Consider the following 13,958-nt stretch of genomic DNA (forward strand, 5'->3'; position numbering starts at 1 on the left):
AGGTGGAGAGGGATAATGTATTTTAATTCATGAAGGATTTCTGCACCCAGTTTATCATGCAGAGGGCAGGGGCAGCAGGGACAGGTACTGGCAAAAAGAAGGTAAAATGGTACCATCTATACAGGTGAAAGGAGTACCAAAGGAGTCTAGGCTGAGACCTCCTCACAGCTAGCAGCAACCACTCAACAGGGCTGTAAAGCTGAGGCCAACCCTTTAGCAGCAGTGGGACTTTGTGACACATACCCTCTGAGTCTTGGTGAGAAGTGAGTCCTAGGGCCCCTTGATGTCTCTACCACCCCCGCTCATGATGTCATGGAAACTTCTGTGGCTGAGCTCCTGAACACAGCAGCCTGCCCTGGGCTGTGGTGAGAAAGCCAAAACCCTAGAAGGACTGTGATCAGGGACTAGAGTCAACAAGTAGCTGAAGGAGTATAGTGCACGGAACCCACCGGGCTGGAAACATCAGTGGGCCAGGACGTGGTGGGTGACTGCCCATCACACTGTCCATGTGGGCCAGAGGGAGGGAAGAGATGAGGGATGACAGAGGTGGGCGGGGAGGGCAAAGTACCAGCCAAGTCAGGACAACTCCCATCCCCTGCCCGGGAGCCTTGAGAAGTTCAGGCGCCTGCTGAGTGAAAGAGGACGTCTTTATTGGCTGAGCAAGCAGGGAAAGTACAGTTGATTATTGATGCTTCTGGAAGCCACCAGTCTCAGATTCACTTGTTTCTAGGCCAGTTTCCTCCAAGACGGCTGTACTGAGCATCATCCCGATCTCGGAGGGGCTGAGAGAGGAGAAGGGGGAAGAATGAGGAGGGGTCAGAACTCCCCTGGCAACTGCCCCAACAGGCCCTGGAGATGAGCACTCATGCCTGACTTCTCCAGACACCCCCAGCGATGAATTCTCCACTAGAACCCTTCACCCATGCATGTGACACGTGGTGTCAGCCTCCTCATCCCTACTCACTCCTCCTCCCGTACTTGCCGCTTTCCCCTGAGGGCTCACCTGATAGAGCTGGTCATTCCTCAGCAGAGCTTGTGTGTCAGCAGCTAGAAGAAGCAGGGAAAGAGAGTCATCAAGAGCCCAGGTGGAGGGACAGTGAGACCCCACGAACACGGCAGGGGGACTACAGCTAGTCACCTCCTCCCACACCCTCAGAAGTCTGCATGAGCATAGGGACATACAAGTTCTTTCAACAACCAGTTTTAGGAGTCTTTGGGAGATTGCAAGAGTGACTCCCAGATGAGACTGAAACTGCCATCAGACCCATTCCTTAGCTGGTGCGTGAACCCATTAGTATACACACACACACACACACACACACACACACACACACACACACATGCTTGGCCCTTCCATTCCACTAACCCCCAGAGAGCCTTCCAGTCTCATGTCCAGCAAAACAGTAGACTCCCAAAGCAAGGAGCAGAGTGGCAATGATGTCAGTGATGACGATACCAGCCAGGGTGGCCAAGTCCAGCTCCACGCAGTTCTGGCACACTGTGGGGGAAGGGAGGAGAAAGGGGAAGTGGAGGCCTTTATGATCAAGATCAGGAAACTATCTCTGCCTCTTGGGACAGCCCCAGGATCTCTCATGCCAAGACCTAAACTTCGGCAAGATCCTGGCCTGCTGATAATCTTGTTACATCCAACTCTGCCTTTATCCCAAGAAATCCCTGAGGAGAGCCAAGAAGTAATCTCAGGTTCGTGGGACCTTAAACAAGCCAGTGGGCCAAACCCCTCTCCCAACCGAGCCTACAGTAACAAGGCCCCTATGGCTCCGCCTCACTCAGTTAAGCTCTTGCTCCCACTCAGACTCCCCAAATCTGGCTCGTACCATTGTAAAAGTAACCTCAGTTTGTTCAGAGAACAGATTGGTTCACCATCCCCTCTAGCCAGAAAGTTCTCACATCCAGAAGCTCCATCTATTCCAACCCAAAGGGTCCAGGAGGCACATACTTCGATAATATACGTGAATAGTAGATGTTTTGCCGGCATTAATATCTGTCCCATTACACTCATACACTCCTCGCGGGTCCAGGATGCGTTTTCCCAAGTCCAATCTTGTATCATTTGAGGACAATTTTCCCACTGTTCCCTCTAGCCACTTGACGCTGGTATTACAATTCAAAACCACTTTGTCCTCAGTTTCCTCCACGTTTATCTTGAAGAGACTCACTGAGGAGGAAAAATACCACAATTGGAGACAGCTCCAGATCTTTTGTTCCTCTGAGGCTTATACTTAAGAAGGACCACTTTCCTGGTCTAGGACAGTTTATGGTTTACAGTGAGAGGGACAGAAGTCACAGGAGAAAGACTTCACAAATTTCTCCAAGAACTGTAGTGGCCAGGAATGACACAAGCATGCAGTCCAAGCAGAGGACAACAGGTCCTGAGGGATTTGGAGCAAAAGAGGAAGCCATGGAGCTGGGTTGATCCAAGAACCTTCCCAGAAATTAGTTCAGACCCCTGATTAGATTTAGGAGGGCAGTGCAGGCTGCTGAAGACAAAGATATGGAAAGGCAGGAAAACGTTCCTCAGTTCGAGATGTCTGCATTTTTTTCTCCAAGAAAACTTCCAAGTCTCCTCTCCAGCCACCTACAACACTCCCACTTCAGTTTCTTGTCTTCTTCCCTCCCCATGGCCCCTGTTCCAGAAACTACCAAGGAATGGGACTCTCACTACTAAAGCCTTTCCCAGGGCCAATGATAGTTGGAAGTCAGGAGAAGTTTGTATGAATGACCAGCCCAGTGGTCCAGAAGAGGACCTGGGCAAATCCCATGTAAAGATTTTTAGTTGTTCCTTGCTTAGGGGGAGGAGGACAAAAATTTTTTTTTATTATTGAATCCATTCTTGTTTCTCCACAAAATAAAGACTTGTGGGGAGTTTAAGGGCTAGAGGTGAGCACAGCACTTTTCTAGATCCACTGAATTGTTTTGTAAGCCTGAGAATATCTCCACAACTCACAGAGGCACTAGCATCTATACCTCCAATCCCAGGGAAAAGTGGAATACACATTCTTCCTGACCATCATACTCAGTCACCAATTTGGATACAAGAGCACCCTCTAGAAAACCCCAAAATACTGCTTCTCATGCTTCTGAAACAGGTCAGGAGTACGTGTGTGTGTGTGTGTACTCAGGGAGAACATGTACATCAAATGCTTCACATCCTACAGTCATGTCTTCCTTGGGGATCTGTTTCCAGTGGAAATCCTGGGTGTCCCAGTGCAACTGATTATTAAGTGACCACTTGATGGGTTTGCCTGGGATTAAGGGGGCTCCTGGGACATGGGACCTTCAGTTTTAAAACTGAAACTGGCAAACAAGGATGAGTTGGCATCCTACTAACTGTGTAATAACTCCCCAAATCTGCCCTCCCTCCTACTCAACCTAAAGGTAACTTTTCTCTTACAGCATTCCTCTGAATGCTGGGGCATGGCTCCAGGTGGTGATGTAATGATGGCCAAGTGACCAAGAGTCCTCATCCCAGAGGCCATCTGCCCTAAAAGGAGCTGTGCATGTAGCTCTGCTCCTGTCACCAGCCCTAGGCTCAGACACACTCATGCAGAACCATTTCCTATGGATCTCTGGCCTAAGGCCTTCAGAGAGACATTCAAGGCCAACATGCACCCCTGGATGGAGTCGGTCAAAACCAAAAGTTTATTTCCCAGACTCTGTGCTACATTCTAGCCCTGCCCTCCATGACACCCTGGGGTGCCTGGTGAAGTGACGCTAGCGTTGAGAAGCACTTTCCAGTGGGCCTCGCTCCCAGTGGTAATGCTCCTCTTAGGTCCCTTCCCCCATCCACCTGGAGAAAGCTTACCTTGGGGGAGAAGGGCAGCCAGAATCAGACCAGCCAGATACCTGCTGTGTTCCATTTTCCAGTGGAATTCATCCAATAGATAGAGACAGGTCCAGAAACGATCAGCCAGGGTAAGCACTGCCCTCCCCTAACTGACTCACGGGTACCCGGAAAAAGTAAAGAGTCGGGGAGGAACTAGAAGATGTCTGCTTCTCTGCTCTCAGCTGTTGATTATGGGAGACTTTCAGGGCAGGGGCAGGCTAGGAGTGGGGCAGGAAGGAAGTGGGGCAAATTGCTCTTTCTCCGAGCAGGGAGGTTGAGGGTGGGGCAGAAGGGAGAGCAGAGAATATGGAAAAGGTTGCCTGGGCTTCTGGGAAATGAAAGGAGATTTAGGATGGCCTTGCCTGAGTCACTGATAAAAGACAAGAACTTGAGAGTTCCTGTTGACAACGTAACTACATTTACTCACCACCTAAAAACTGCCACCTCTCAAAGCCCCTTGAGAGAATCTAAGAGCCCTGTGGCACATGGCCATCCCAGCTGTGTTCCTCCTATTCCTGGTCTTTCTTGGGACCCTTAACTAGGCATCCTGGGACACCAAATCAAGCAGCTTGTTGCCAGTGGGGGGTTGGGCTTTAAAGCCCCCCAGCCAGAGATTTCAATCCTGGCTCCAAGACTACCTACTTTGCCTACTCGTGGGGCCTGGGCCCATCATGGAATATGGGATTTTTGAGCCTGTTCTCTCAGCATGGTTTTAAGGATTTGAACAAAATATTTGCATGGTGCCTGACACATGGTATGTGCTCAATAAGAGGTAGTTATTAATAACAATATAATTGCTCTCAGGCTGAATTGACCCTCCCCAGGAGACTAATGGACTTTTCCCCTGTGATCTACGGGGATCTGAAACTCCACACTGCTATAGTTGGACGGTCTTTTGCCTGAGGACAGAGTCATGTCTGTCTTGCTCACTGCTGTATCTTGGCCTGGCACCTACCAGGAGCTGTGTAGATTTTTGTTGACTCATTGATTGACTGGCTGAGGGAGACAGAGGCCTGAGATCCTGGAAACTCAGTCCAGGCCCTGGCCCATGGAAAAGTGCTGGCCTGTGTTATTGGAATTGTCCCACCTATTCCCTTCCAGGTAGGCATCTCTTTGATGCTCTCAAAAGAACAGTAGAAAAATCCTTCATGAGGTGACTTTCCATTCGGAGCTCCAGCCCCAAGCACCTGAGAAACCTACCTACATTCATTGGTTGTAGCAACAACAACTAGCAACAAGCAATAACTGGTTACAATTCTAGCCCTGGACCATCTCCCGCCCAGCATCCAAAGCAGTTCTCTGCACAAGCTCTGAGTGGGAATCCAGCACTCTTTCCCTCTGCCTCCCCACCACCTCTACCCTCCACGCCTTAACGGAAGAGCAAGAGACATCTGCACCTGCAGCCCTACTGAGGCCCCTGCAGCCCACATTTGAAGCGGAGGGTGGAGGCTCTGGGTTTTGCCTTCTCACAGGGGCCCCAGCCTCAAGGGTGCTGGGCGGAGCCAGGCTAGCTGCTGCACAGGCTGGCTGGCTGCTAAGGGCTGCTGTGTGCTTCTGCAGAGAAAGGACAGAGACTGACATGGAGCCGGGGAGAGGTGTGGTGGCCCTCATCCTGGTTATCATTCTTCTTCAAGGTAAGGGCCTGCTAGGGGGTCTGGCAACCTGGTGAAGAGCTCAAGGGAAGAGGGAGACATGAACGAGAGAGACATGAACATTGGGATCCCCAACCTTGAGCCTACCTCAGAGGTCACCTTAGAGTTCATAGGAGGAAGGGCAAAAATGAAGCCTCTGAGTGTTCTGTGCTAGAGAGGAGTGGCATCGTATGGCAGAGATGGAGTCCTCCTCTCTGAGAAATCAGAACAGAAGACTGAACGGCTACCACCTACCACCGCCATCTTAGGTTTCAATGTAGCCCAAAAGGGCACAGGCCAGGAAATTGAAAGGAAAAGGTACGAAAAGGTATTCAGAGCTGGGGTTAACAGTAGACCTATGAAGCATTCACTCACTCAGTTAGTCAATTGGCCAACAAATATGAGTGAGATCCTAATATGTGATAGGTCAGGAGGATATAAAGATTAATTAAAAACTTCTGCTCTAAAGAGCTCATAGTCTGATTAGAGAGATAAATTTCAACCTTGTCAAACTCAGTGTAAGGTACCGTATGAGGTGTCTAGACAAATGTTCAGTTGGAAATTTCCAACAGGAAGTGGATGAACTGGGTTGATGCCTGGAGTTTGGACACATTGGAGGAAGCTAAAACCAGGGAAGTTGTTGAAATCACACAAGTACTATGTAAGATGTGAGAAAAGGGAGGCTGAGGATGAAACTGTGAGGACACCAACTTTCAAGGGGCAGTTAGGAAAAAAATAGAAAATCTCAGAAAAAAATAAAGGAATGATCAAAGAGCTGGAAAAATCAGAGGAGTGTAACATCATGGAAACCGAGAGAAGAGAGAGGTGCTCGGACTAGAGGATTCCTAAGAGGATAAAAATGTTAACGAGGGTCCACTAATATAAAAATATATGTAAAAGTTTAAGTCTGTGGGATTTAGCAAAATAAAAGTCATAGGTGATTTAGAACAGTTTCAGTGGGGTAGTATGAGTGGAAGCCAAATGGAAATGAGGAGAAGGTGAAGGGCAGGTGATAAAGAGCAGCAAGCGTAGACTATTCTTAAAAGAAACTTGGATGAGAAGGGAGAAGACACCAAGCAGTAGGTAGAGATGGAAGTAGAGTCAAAGAAGAAATGTTTTTTGAGAGAACATTTCTAGCCTAAAGGAGCAGACGGTGAGTAGGTCAAGGTCCTGGAGCTGATGTTGGAAGGACATAGTAAAGAGTGGAGTTGAGGGCAGAGGGGAAGGCAACATGATCCTCTGAGACTAGAAGAAAGGAAGTGCAGATGGAAGGAAGGGCTGTAGATAGGCTTGCAAAAGGAAAGGATGCTGAGGGAGAAAGGGCCTTAACAGCATCTGTGTTCTCAGAAAACTAGGTGGGAGGCAATGCCACCTGCTGAAATTGAGCTTGATGGTGGCTGAATGAGAGATTAGAAGAGGACAGGGAGGGTTTAGAATACAACACAGGCTGGGGAGCAGTGCTGAGAGCCTGAGTGAGGCAGCTGAGTAGAGCGGAAAGAGCACTGGGCTGAGCAGTAGAGAACCTGAGCCTGAGTCCAGCTCTGTCACCAGTGAGTTTTGTGCACTTGAACCATGCCTCCTCCCCAATTTGGCTACATCAGCTCTCAATTCTTAAAAGGAAATAGCACTCAGTTATGCAAAATTTTTAAATGTTTGTGATCAGTTCAATCTCCTTTCCTGTGAAATCTGAGCTAGAATGAGGGGTCTCTTTGTCCTCCCATGATGATCAGGTGGTCAGGGAGAAGGGCTAGTAAGAAATCTGTTTAACTGCTATCTTGGCTTTTTTTATTCCATCACTCATTTATTCATTTATGCATTCATTTAATAAATACAAAGTTCCTACCATGCTCCAGGGTCCTATTCATAAACAGTTCAGCCCTGCAAGAGGTTCCAACTATTTCCATTGTATTTTGACTCATGACTACCTCTCCCCATCACACACTCTAACTCAAGCCACACTGCCTCTCTTGTCCTTTTCCAAATCTGTATCTTACTCAGCTATTCTTTCCACCCAGAATGCCTTTCTATCTGGTGAATTCCTACTCATTCTTCAAGGCAAGTACAAAAAGATAATTCATAAGTTCTATTACATTGATTACATATGTATTTATTTTTTCCACTTCATAAACTCTTTGGAAGCAGCAACTGATTCTTCATATCACCACCCCTTTCTTTCACAATGCCTAATCATATTAGGTCATAATAGTGCTCAGTAAATGTTTGGATTAAATTCAATTGAATTTAATTCCAGTGCTAGGTCTCTGTAGTACGTCTACTATGCAACTCTACTACTTGGAGTTTTGAGTCAGTTTTGAGAGCTAATTGAATGGCTAACTCCCCTGGAACATCCAAGTTTCTACAAGAAATGAATCTTCAAGGCTGAAGATTTTAGAAGTAACTCTGCTCTGAAGGACTTTGGCTAGTGCACACCCACTCCTTGCCAGAGCTTTAGCTGCTAAAGGTGCAGAACATGCTGGACTGTATAGGCAATACCCTTATGTATACTGCAATACAATTCTGATACAAACCCCTCAGAGTTAGTGTTAGGTATTATAAGGGCACAGTCTTCAACAAGACTGCCCTCACTTTAAGAGCCAGCTACAAGGTCAGGGGTCCCCAGACCACTCACACGTCTGACAAACTGGCAACAAATCCAAAAGGTTCTCATGACCACCCTTGTGTTTGATAACTTACTAAAACAACTCACAAAACTAAGGAAAGTGCTATTACAGTTTTATTATAAAAATACTGCAGTTTTATTAAGAAAAATAAAATGAGGACTAGCCAAATGAAGAGACACATAGAGCAAGGTCTGGGAGGGTTCTAAACACAGAGCTTCCATGCCCTCTCCCTGTGCAATCAGAACACATCACCCTCCCAGTACATTGATGTATTCACCAACCAGGAAACTCTGCCAAGTTTTAATTGCAGTTTCATTACATATGCATGACTGATTTAATCATTGGCCTCTTGACTGAACTCATTCTTTAGGCATCACCTCCCCTCTTCCCAGCTGATATCATTGGTTTCAAAGCCCCAATACTCTAACCATATGGTTGGTCTTGACCAGCTCCATCTTGAGTCTCCTCCTTAGCATAAACTCAGGTGTGGTCCAAGGGTCCACCATTAATAACAAAGTCACCCCTATCTTTCATGAAATTCTGAGAGTTTAGAAACTCCCGGGCCGAGCCCATGGCACACTCGGGAGAGTGCGGCGCTGGGAGCGCGGCAACGCTCCCGCCGCGGGTTCGGATCCTATATAGGAATGGCCGGTGCGCTCACTGGCTGAGTGCCAGTCACGAAAAAGACAAAAAAAAAGAAAGAAAGAAACTCCCTCCTGGGAATTTGGGACAAAGACCAGACAAATTCTTTATTATCAATTTGAGTTCAATTTGGCGATTTAGTCTACATTCCAGGAAAGTAGGTAGAGACCATCATTCCAATGGATTAGGATCTCTCTTGATCTTGGCCTCAAATGACCATAGGAATACCTCATGACTCCATGGGAATACAGTGATTCAGGGCATCTGAATCACTCTATGCCCAGCTCAACCTCTATCTCTCTTCTGTTTCTACAGGTACTGTGGCCCAGTCAAAACAAGGTAGGAGAAATGGCTTTTTTCTATCCTCAAACTCTGAGGAAATTCATGGAAATATGGCTTCCTACAACAGTAGAAATATAGGGGTTTAGAAAGGATGGGATGATGGGTGGTAGATAGCTGAAGTTTCCACTGCCAACCAAATCAGTGGCCTGTCATGACCTGTTCTGAGCAGCTATCCCGTAACTAAGCAATTAACTGTCTGGTCCTTGCAGGAGAAACAGGATCCTAGTAGCTAGGCACATCTCCAAGTGTGACCCATGAACCAGCAGCATTGGCATCATCTGGGCACATGTTAGTAATGCAGAATCTCCCCTCCCCAGGACTACTGAATAGAACCTGGAATTTTAACAAGATCTCCATGTGATTCACGTGCTCATTAAAGTTTATGAAACACTGCTCTAATGGTCCTCTCTTGGTACTCTGAGGCAGGGAGAATTTCGAAGGCAAGATACTTAACAGAACCACCACTTCTTCCATTTCAGAAAACCATGCGGTAAAAGTGGATGACAATCGAGAAGATGGTTCAGTACTTCTGACTTGTGCCTTTAAAAAAAATATTGAATGGTATAAAGATGGGGAGAGAATAAGCTCCCTAAATACTAGTAAAAATACATGGCATCTGGGACAGAGTACCAAGGACCCTCGAGGGATATATTGGTGTAAAGGATCAGAAGGCACTTCAAAACCACTCCAAGTGTATTATAGAAGTATGTAATCCCCTTTGGTTTGTTTGTTATGAAATTAAGCCAAACTTGATGTTCTAGTAAGCTTACTGTAAAGGTGGGGAAAGGTAGAAATAGATACTAAACAGTGGTATAATAGCCCGTTCTCTTAATCTCAGCTTACCTTTTTTTTTTTTAACATAACAAGACAGTACCCCTGGCTTCTTGAAAAAGCAAATCCAGTCCTGTAAAGCCTTGTTTACTTTTGGGTGGGCCTTATGGATTGGAGCAATTCAGCAACCTCTCCAAACTGAGTTGGGGGGTGTGGGAGACAGGGGAGATTACAAGGTGAGCAGCAGTGAGAAGTGGGGGGCAGTGAATGTGAAGCAGGGGATCTGGTTTTTCTTCTATACCACATGGTTCCTGGTAGTAAGACTGCATGGGCTTTTCCGGGACTCCTGGGGACCAAGAAACACGAAGAAGCATTGAGTTCTTGGTGCAAAGGTCTTCCCTCACCATACCAAGCACAGAGGGAGGAGCCTGCTGCCCTCAACAGCCATTATTGCTGGTAGGCAGGAGAAAATGCAGGAAGAACAGCTTTTACACCCTGGAGGAAGTTTCACCCTCCTTTTCCACACAGTGTGTCAGAACTGCATTGAGCTAAATGCAGCCACCATATCCGGCTTTGTCTTCGCTGAAATCATCAGCATTTTCTTCCTTGCTGTTGGAGTCTACTTCATTGCTGGACAGGATGGAGTTCGCCAGTCAAGAGGTAAACAAATGTTATTAAGTGACAGATGGGACCACTAGAAACCCTCAGCTTTCTTCCTACCTGTCTAATGACCCAGCTCCCTCTGATTTGTCCTCTGTGTTTTTTAAAAACTGTTTATTGAAATAAACCTACATACAGAAAAGTGCATCACAAAATAGCTCAAAACACTTTTAACAAAGCAAACACACCCACGCATTCAGCACCCAGTTTAAGAGAGTATTACCAACACTATAGAAGCCCCTCTTGTGGTCAATTCCAGCCACTACCCATTCCCAAGAGTGAGCACTATCCTGACTTCTAACAAAAGGAATTAATCTTACCTGTTTTTGTTCTTTACGTACGGACCCATATACTAAGTATTCTTATGTGTGGCTTCTTTCACTCAACAATATGCTTGTGAGATTTATCCATACTCTGGTGTGTAGATGATTCTTATTGCTATTTAGTATTCCATTGTATGAATATAACTCAATTTATTATCCATTCCACCTTGTGTATTTGTATTTTGTTTATTTTTTGTGTGCAGCTTCAGACAAGCAGACTTTGTTGCCCAATGACCAGCTCTATCAGGCAAGTGAATGAAGAATGAAAGAGACATTGCTACAATTAGTGGGGGTAAAACTTCTGGATTGTGGGGCAAGTTGTTTGGAGGATACTATACAGATAAGGAACTGCTTCCAGCATACCAGATGATGGGATAGTTATCCCTTTGGGTAGAAGGGATGAAATAAAGAGAAGAGTTGAGAGAGACTGGGGTCAGCATCTAGTGAGAAAAAGTCAAAGGACACACTGAGAGGAACACACTAAGAAATGCTGTATGTCCTCTTTCCACCCCAAAGATCATGAAGCACCCACTCCAAAGCCTTGCATATAAAAAGTATTCAATAAATTTCCATCAAATTAATTGAGGATAGAAAAAAGTGAGCTTATGACTGTGCTATACTTTCCAGCCCCTAAAGGATCGGGAAGATGACCAATACAGCCACCTTCAAGGAAACCAACTGAGGAAGAAATGAGCTCAGGACTCAGAGTAGGTGGGTTTTTCAACACCAATTCTAAGAAAGTATGTTTGCATCACCTGCCCTCCCTCCTGCTGCCAAGTTTATCTCTCTTCCCCAATCAGCTATAAGGATCAGACTCTGCAGGGTGAGGGGCAGTGTGGGGGGATTTGGGAGGCCCTTTTCTAAAAGCACTATGGCCAATCCTGAATATCTTGGCCTAAGAAAATATAAATGCAATGTGCATCTGTAAACCCTCTTAGAGCAGGGCCTCAAGCCATAAAGATGCTGAATGTTAATCTCAACCTATGTTAGGGTTTCTCAACATCCACACTATTGACATTTTGGGTTACTTAATTCTTTGTAATAAGGGGCCATCCTGTGCATTATAGAAGTTATAGTAGCATCTCTCTGGCCTCTATCCACCAGATGCCAGTAGTAGCCCCCAGTGTGACAAACAAAAATGTGTCCATTTTTGTAAAAAATTACAATTTTTCTTTTTCCAATCCAGGTGTTCTCCTTTCTAGCCAGGTCTCAGAATCAAAGCAATATATTTTGGAAAGCTCCAAGCAAAGAGACTTTTAGCCCTAAATCTAGACCCAAGGTTCCCAGAGGTGACAAATGGAGAAGAAAGGCCATCGGAGCAAATTTTGGTTTTTCTAAAAATAAAGTAAAAACAAGTACTCTATGGTGTTTCAGCAGTGCCACCTATTGGGAAAATCATAAAAGAAAAATGAAAAGATCAAATAACTTCCTCTATTTGAATAGAATTTTTTTTCAGTTTTAATTTTTATTTAGTTTTTGTATAGATAATAATTCAAATGGTTCAAATATGCAGTAAGATGTCTCCTCCCACCTCCATCCCCAACCACTTAGTTGCCCTCTCCAGAGGCAAACTAGTTTCTTATATATCTTTCTGGAGGTATTCTAGGCATGTACAATATGAGCAAATACTCAAATACATATTATTCTCCCTCTATTTTTCACACAAATGATATCACACTATATATCTTGCATTTTTCTCTTAATAAAAACTGGAGATTATTTCACATCATTATATAAAGAACTCCTTTGTTTATAATGCAGCCACATTTTTAGACACACTATAATTTATTTAACCAATCGTCTATTGATGAGCATTTAAGTTGGTTCCAATCTTTTGCTCTTACAACAATGCTGCAATGACTAACACTGTATAAATATCATTTTTAAAAATAATTGCATTGGAGTATAATTTATGTGCCAAGAAATTCACCCACTTTAAGTGATTTCACATGTTCTCAGTAATTTCTAATAAATGTACCCAGTTGTACAACCATCACCATTATTCATTTTAGAACATTTTCATGACTCTTTTAAGGCCCGTTGTGCTGTTTGTAGTCACTCCCTGTTTCCACCCTCAGCCCCAGGTAACCACTAATCTCTTTTCTGTCTCTTCAGATTTGCCTTTTCTGGACATTTCATGTAAATGAAATTATACCAATAGGGGTCTTTTATGTCTAGCTTCTCTCCCTTAACCTGTTTTCAGGGTTCACCTATGTTGTAGCATATATCAGTGTTTTGTTTCTTTTTATTTTATTTTATTATTATTTTTTTTAAGATGACCGGTAAGGGAATCTTAACCCCTGACTTGGTGTTGTCAGCACCACGCTCTCCCAGGTGAGCCAACCGGCCATCCCTATATAGGGATCCGAACCCGTGGCCTTGGTATCATCAGCACCACATTCTCCCAAGTGAGCCACAGGCCAGTCCCTTTGTTTCTTTTTATTACTGAATAGTATTCTATTGTTTGGATATACCACGTTTTGTTTATGCATGCATTCACCAGTCAATGGACATTTGGGTTGTTTCCTTTTTTTTTTTTTTTTTTTTTTTTTTGCTATTATAAATAATGCTGCTATGAACATTCTCATGCAAGTCTTTGTGTGGACATGTTTTCATTTTTCTGGGTAGATACTAGGAGTGAAGAATTTCTGGTTCATTTGGTAAATTTATGTTTAACTTTTTAAGAAGCGGCCAAACTTTTCCAAACTACATGTACCACAAAATTACAATTAGGTAGGAGGAATAAGTTCTGGTGTTCTATTACACAGTAGGGTGACTATGGTTAATATTAAGGTATTGTACGTTACAAATTAGCTACAAGAGAGGCCTTTGATAGTTCTCACCACAAAGAAATGATAAATACATGAGGTGATAGACACGCTAAATACCGTTTTGATCATTATACAATGTATATGTACTCATATTGAAATATCAAATTGTACCCCATAAATATGTACAATTAAAAAGTGTCAATTAAGAAAAAAATTTAAAAATTAAAACTAGCTGTACAGTTTACATTCCTCCAGCAATGTATGAGGACTCTTGTTTTTCTGTATCCTCACCGACATTTGTCACTGTCTATTTTGATATAGCCATTCTAGTGAGTATAATATGGTATATTGCT

At 44.5% G+C, this 13,958-nt stretch overlaps 2 protein-coding genes across 3 annotated transcripts; one reads left to right on the forward strand and one right to left on the reverse strand.

Moving 5' to 3' along the window:
- Positions 1-716: 716 nt before the first annotated feature.
- LOC134374588 (T-cell surface glycoprotein CD3 delta chain) lies at positions 717-3,878 on the reverse strand. Of its 2 annotated transcripts, XM_063092396.1 has the most exons (5): positions 3,824-3,878; positions 1,958-2,176; positions 1,367-1,498; positions 1,004-1,047; positions 717-782 (listed from the first exon to the last, which is right to left on the reverse strand). In XM_063092396.1, the coding sequence occupies exons 1-5, from the start codon at positions 3,876-3,878 to the stop codon at positions 717-719; spliced, it is 516 nt and encodes a 171-aa protein (XP_062948466.1). The 2 variants fall into 2 exon arrangements, with proteins under 2 accessions (XP_062948466.1, XP_062948467.1); XM_063092397.1 differs by lacking the exon at positions 1,367-1,498.
- A 1,545-nt stretch (positions 3,879-5,423) lies between these two features.
- Positions 5,424-11,527, forward strand: LOC134376929 (T-cell surface glycoprotein CD3 gamma chain). The gene is made up of 6 exons (XM_063095510.1): positions 5,424-5,478; positions 9,054-9,077; positions 9,560-9,784; positions 10,380-10,511; positions 11,038-11,081; positions 11,462-11,527. The coding sequence occupies exons 1-6, from the start codon at positions 5,424-5,426 to the stop codon at positions 11,525-11,527; spliced, it is 546 nt and encodes a 181-aa protein (XP_062951580.1).
- The last annotated feature ends 2,431 nt before the right edge of the window (positions 11,528-13,958 follow it).

The sequence above is a fragment of the Cynocephalus volans genome, chromosome 4 (genome assembly GCF_027409185.1).
Source record: "Cynocephalus volans isolate mCynVol1 chromosome 4, mCynVol1.pri, whole genome shotgun sequence".
In the NCBI taxonomy this organism is placed as follows: Eukaryota; Metazoa; Chordata; class Mammalia; order Dermoptera; family Cynocephalidae; genus Cynocephalus; species Cynocephalus volans.

Bases quoted from the DNA above. Each gene is read 5' to 3' on its own strand.
- LOC134374588 (XM_063092396.1), bottom strand. From the start codon at position 3,878: ATGGAACACAGCAGGTATCTGGCTGGTCTGATTCTGGCTGCCCTTCTC. The intron at 1,048-1,366 runs GTTAGTGGAATG...TGCTTCTTCTAG, and splicing joins GACTGGAAGGCTCTCTGGGG to CTGCTGACACACAAGCTCTG. The intron at 783-1,003 runs GTGAGCCCTCAG...CTCCTCTCTCAG, and splicing joins GGAATGACCAGCTCTATCAG to CCCCTCCGAGATCGGGATGA.
- LOC134376929 (XM_063095510.1), top strand. From the start codon at position 5,424: ATGGAGCCGGGGAGAGGTGTGGTGGCCCTCATCCTGGTTATCATTCTT. The intron at 9,078-9,559 runs GTAGGAGAAATG...CTTCCATTTCAG, and splicing joins TGTGGCCCAGTCAAAACAAG to AAAACCATGCGGTAAAAGTG. The intron at 10,512-11,037 runs GTAAACAAATGT...TTTTGTGTGCAG, and splicing joins TGGAGTTCGCCAGTCAAGAG to CTTCAGACAAGCAGACTTTG.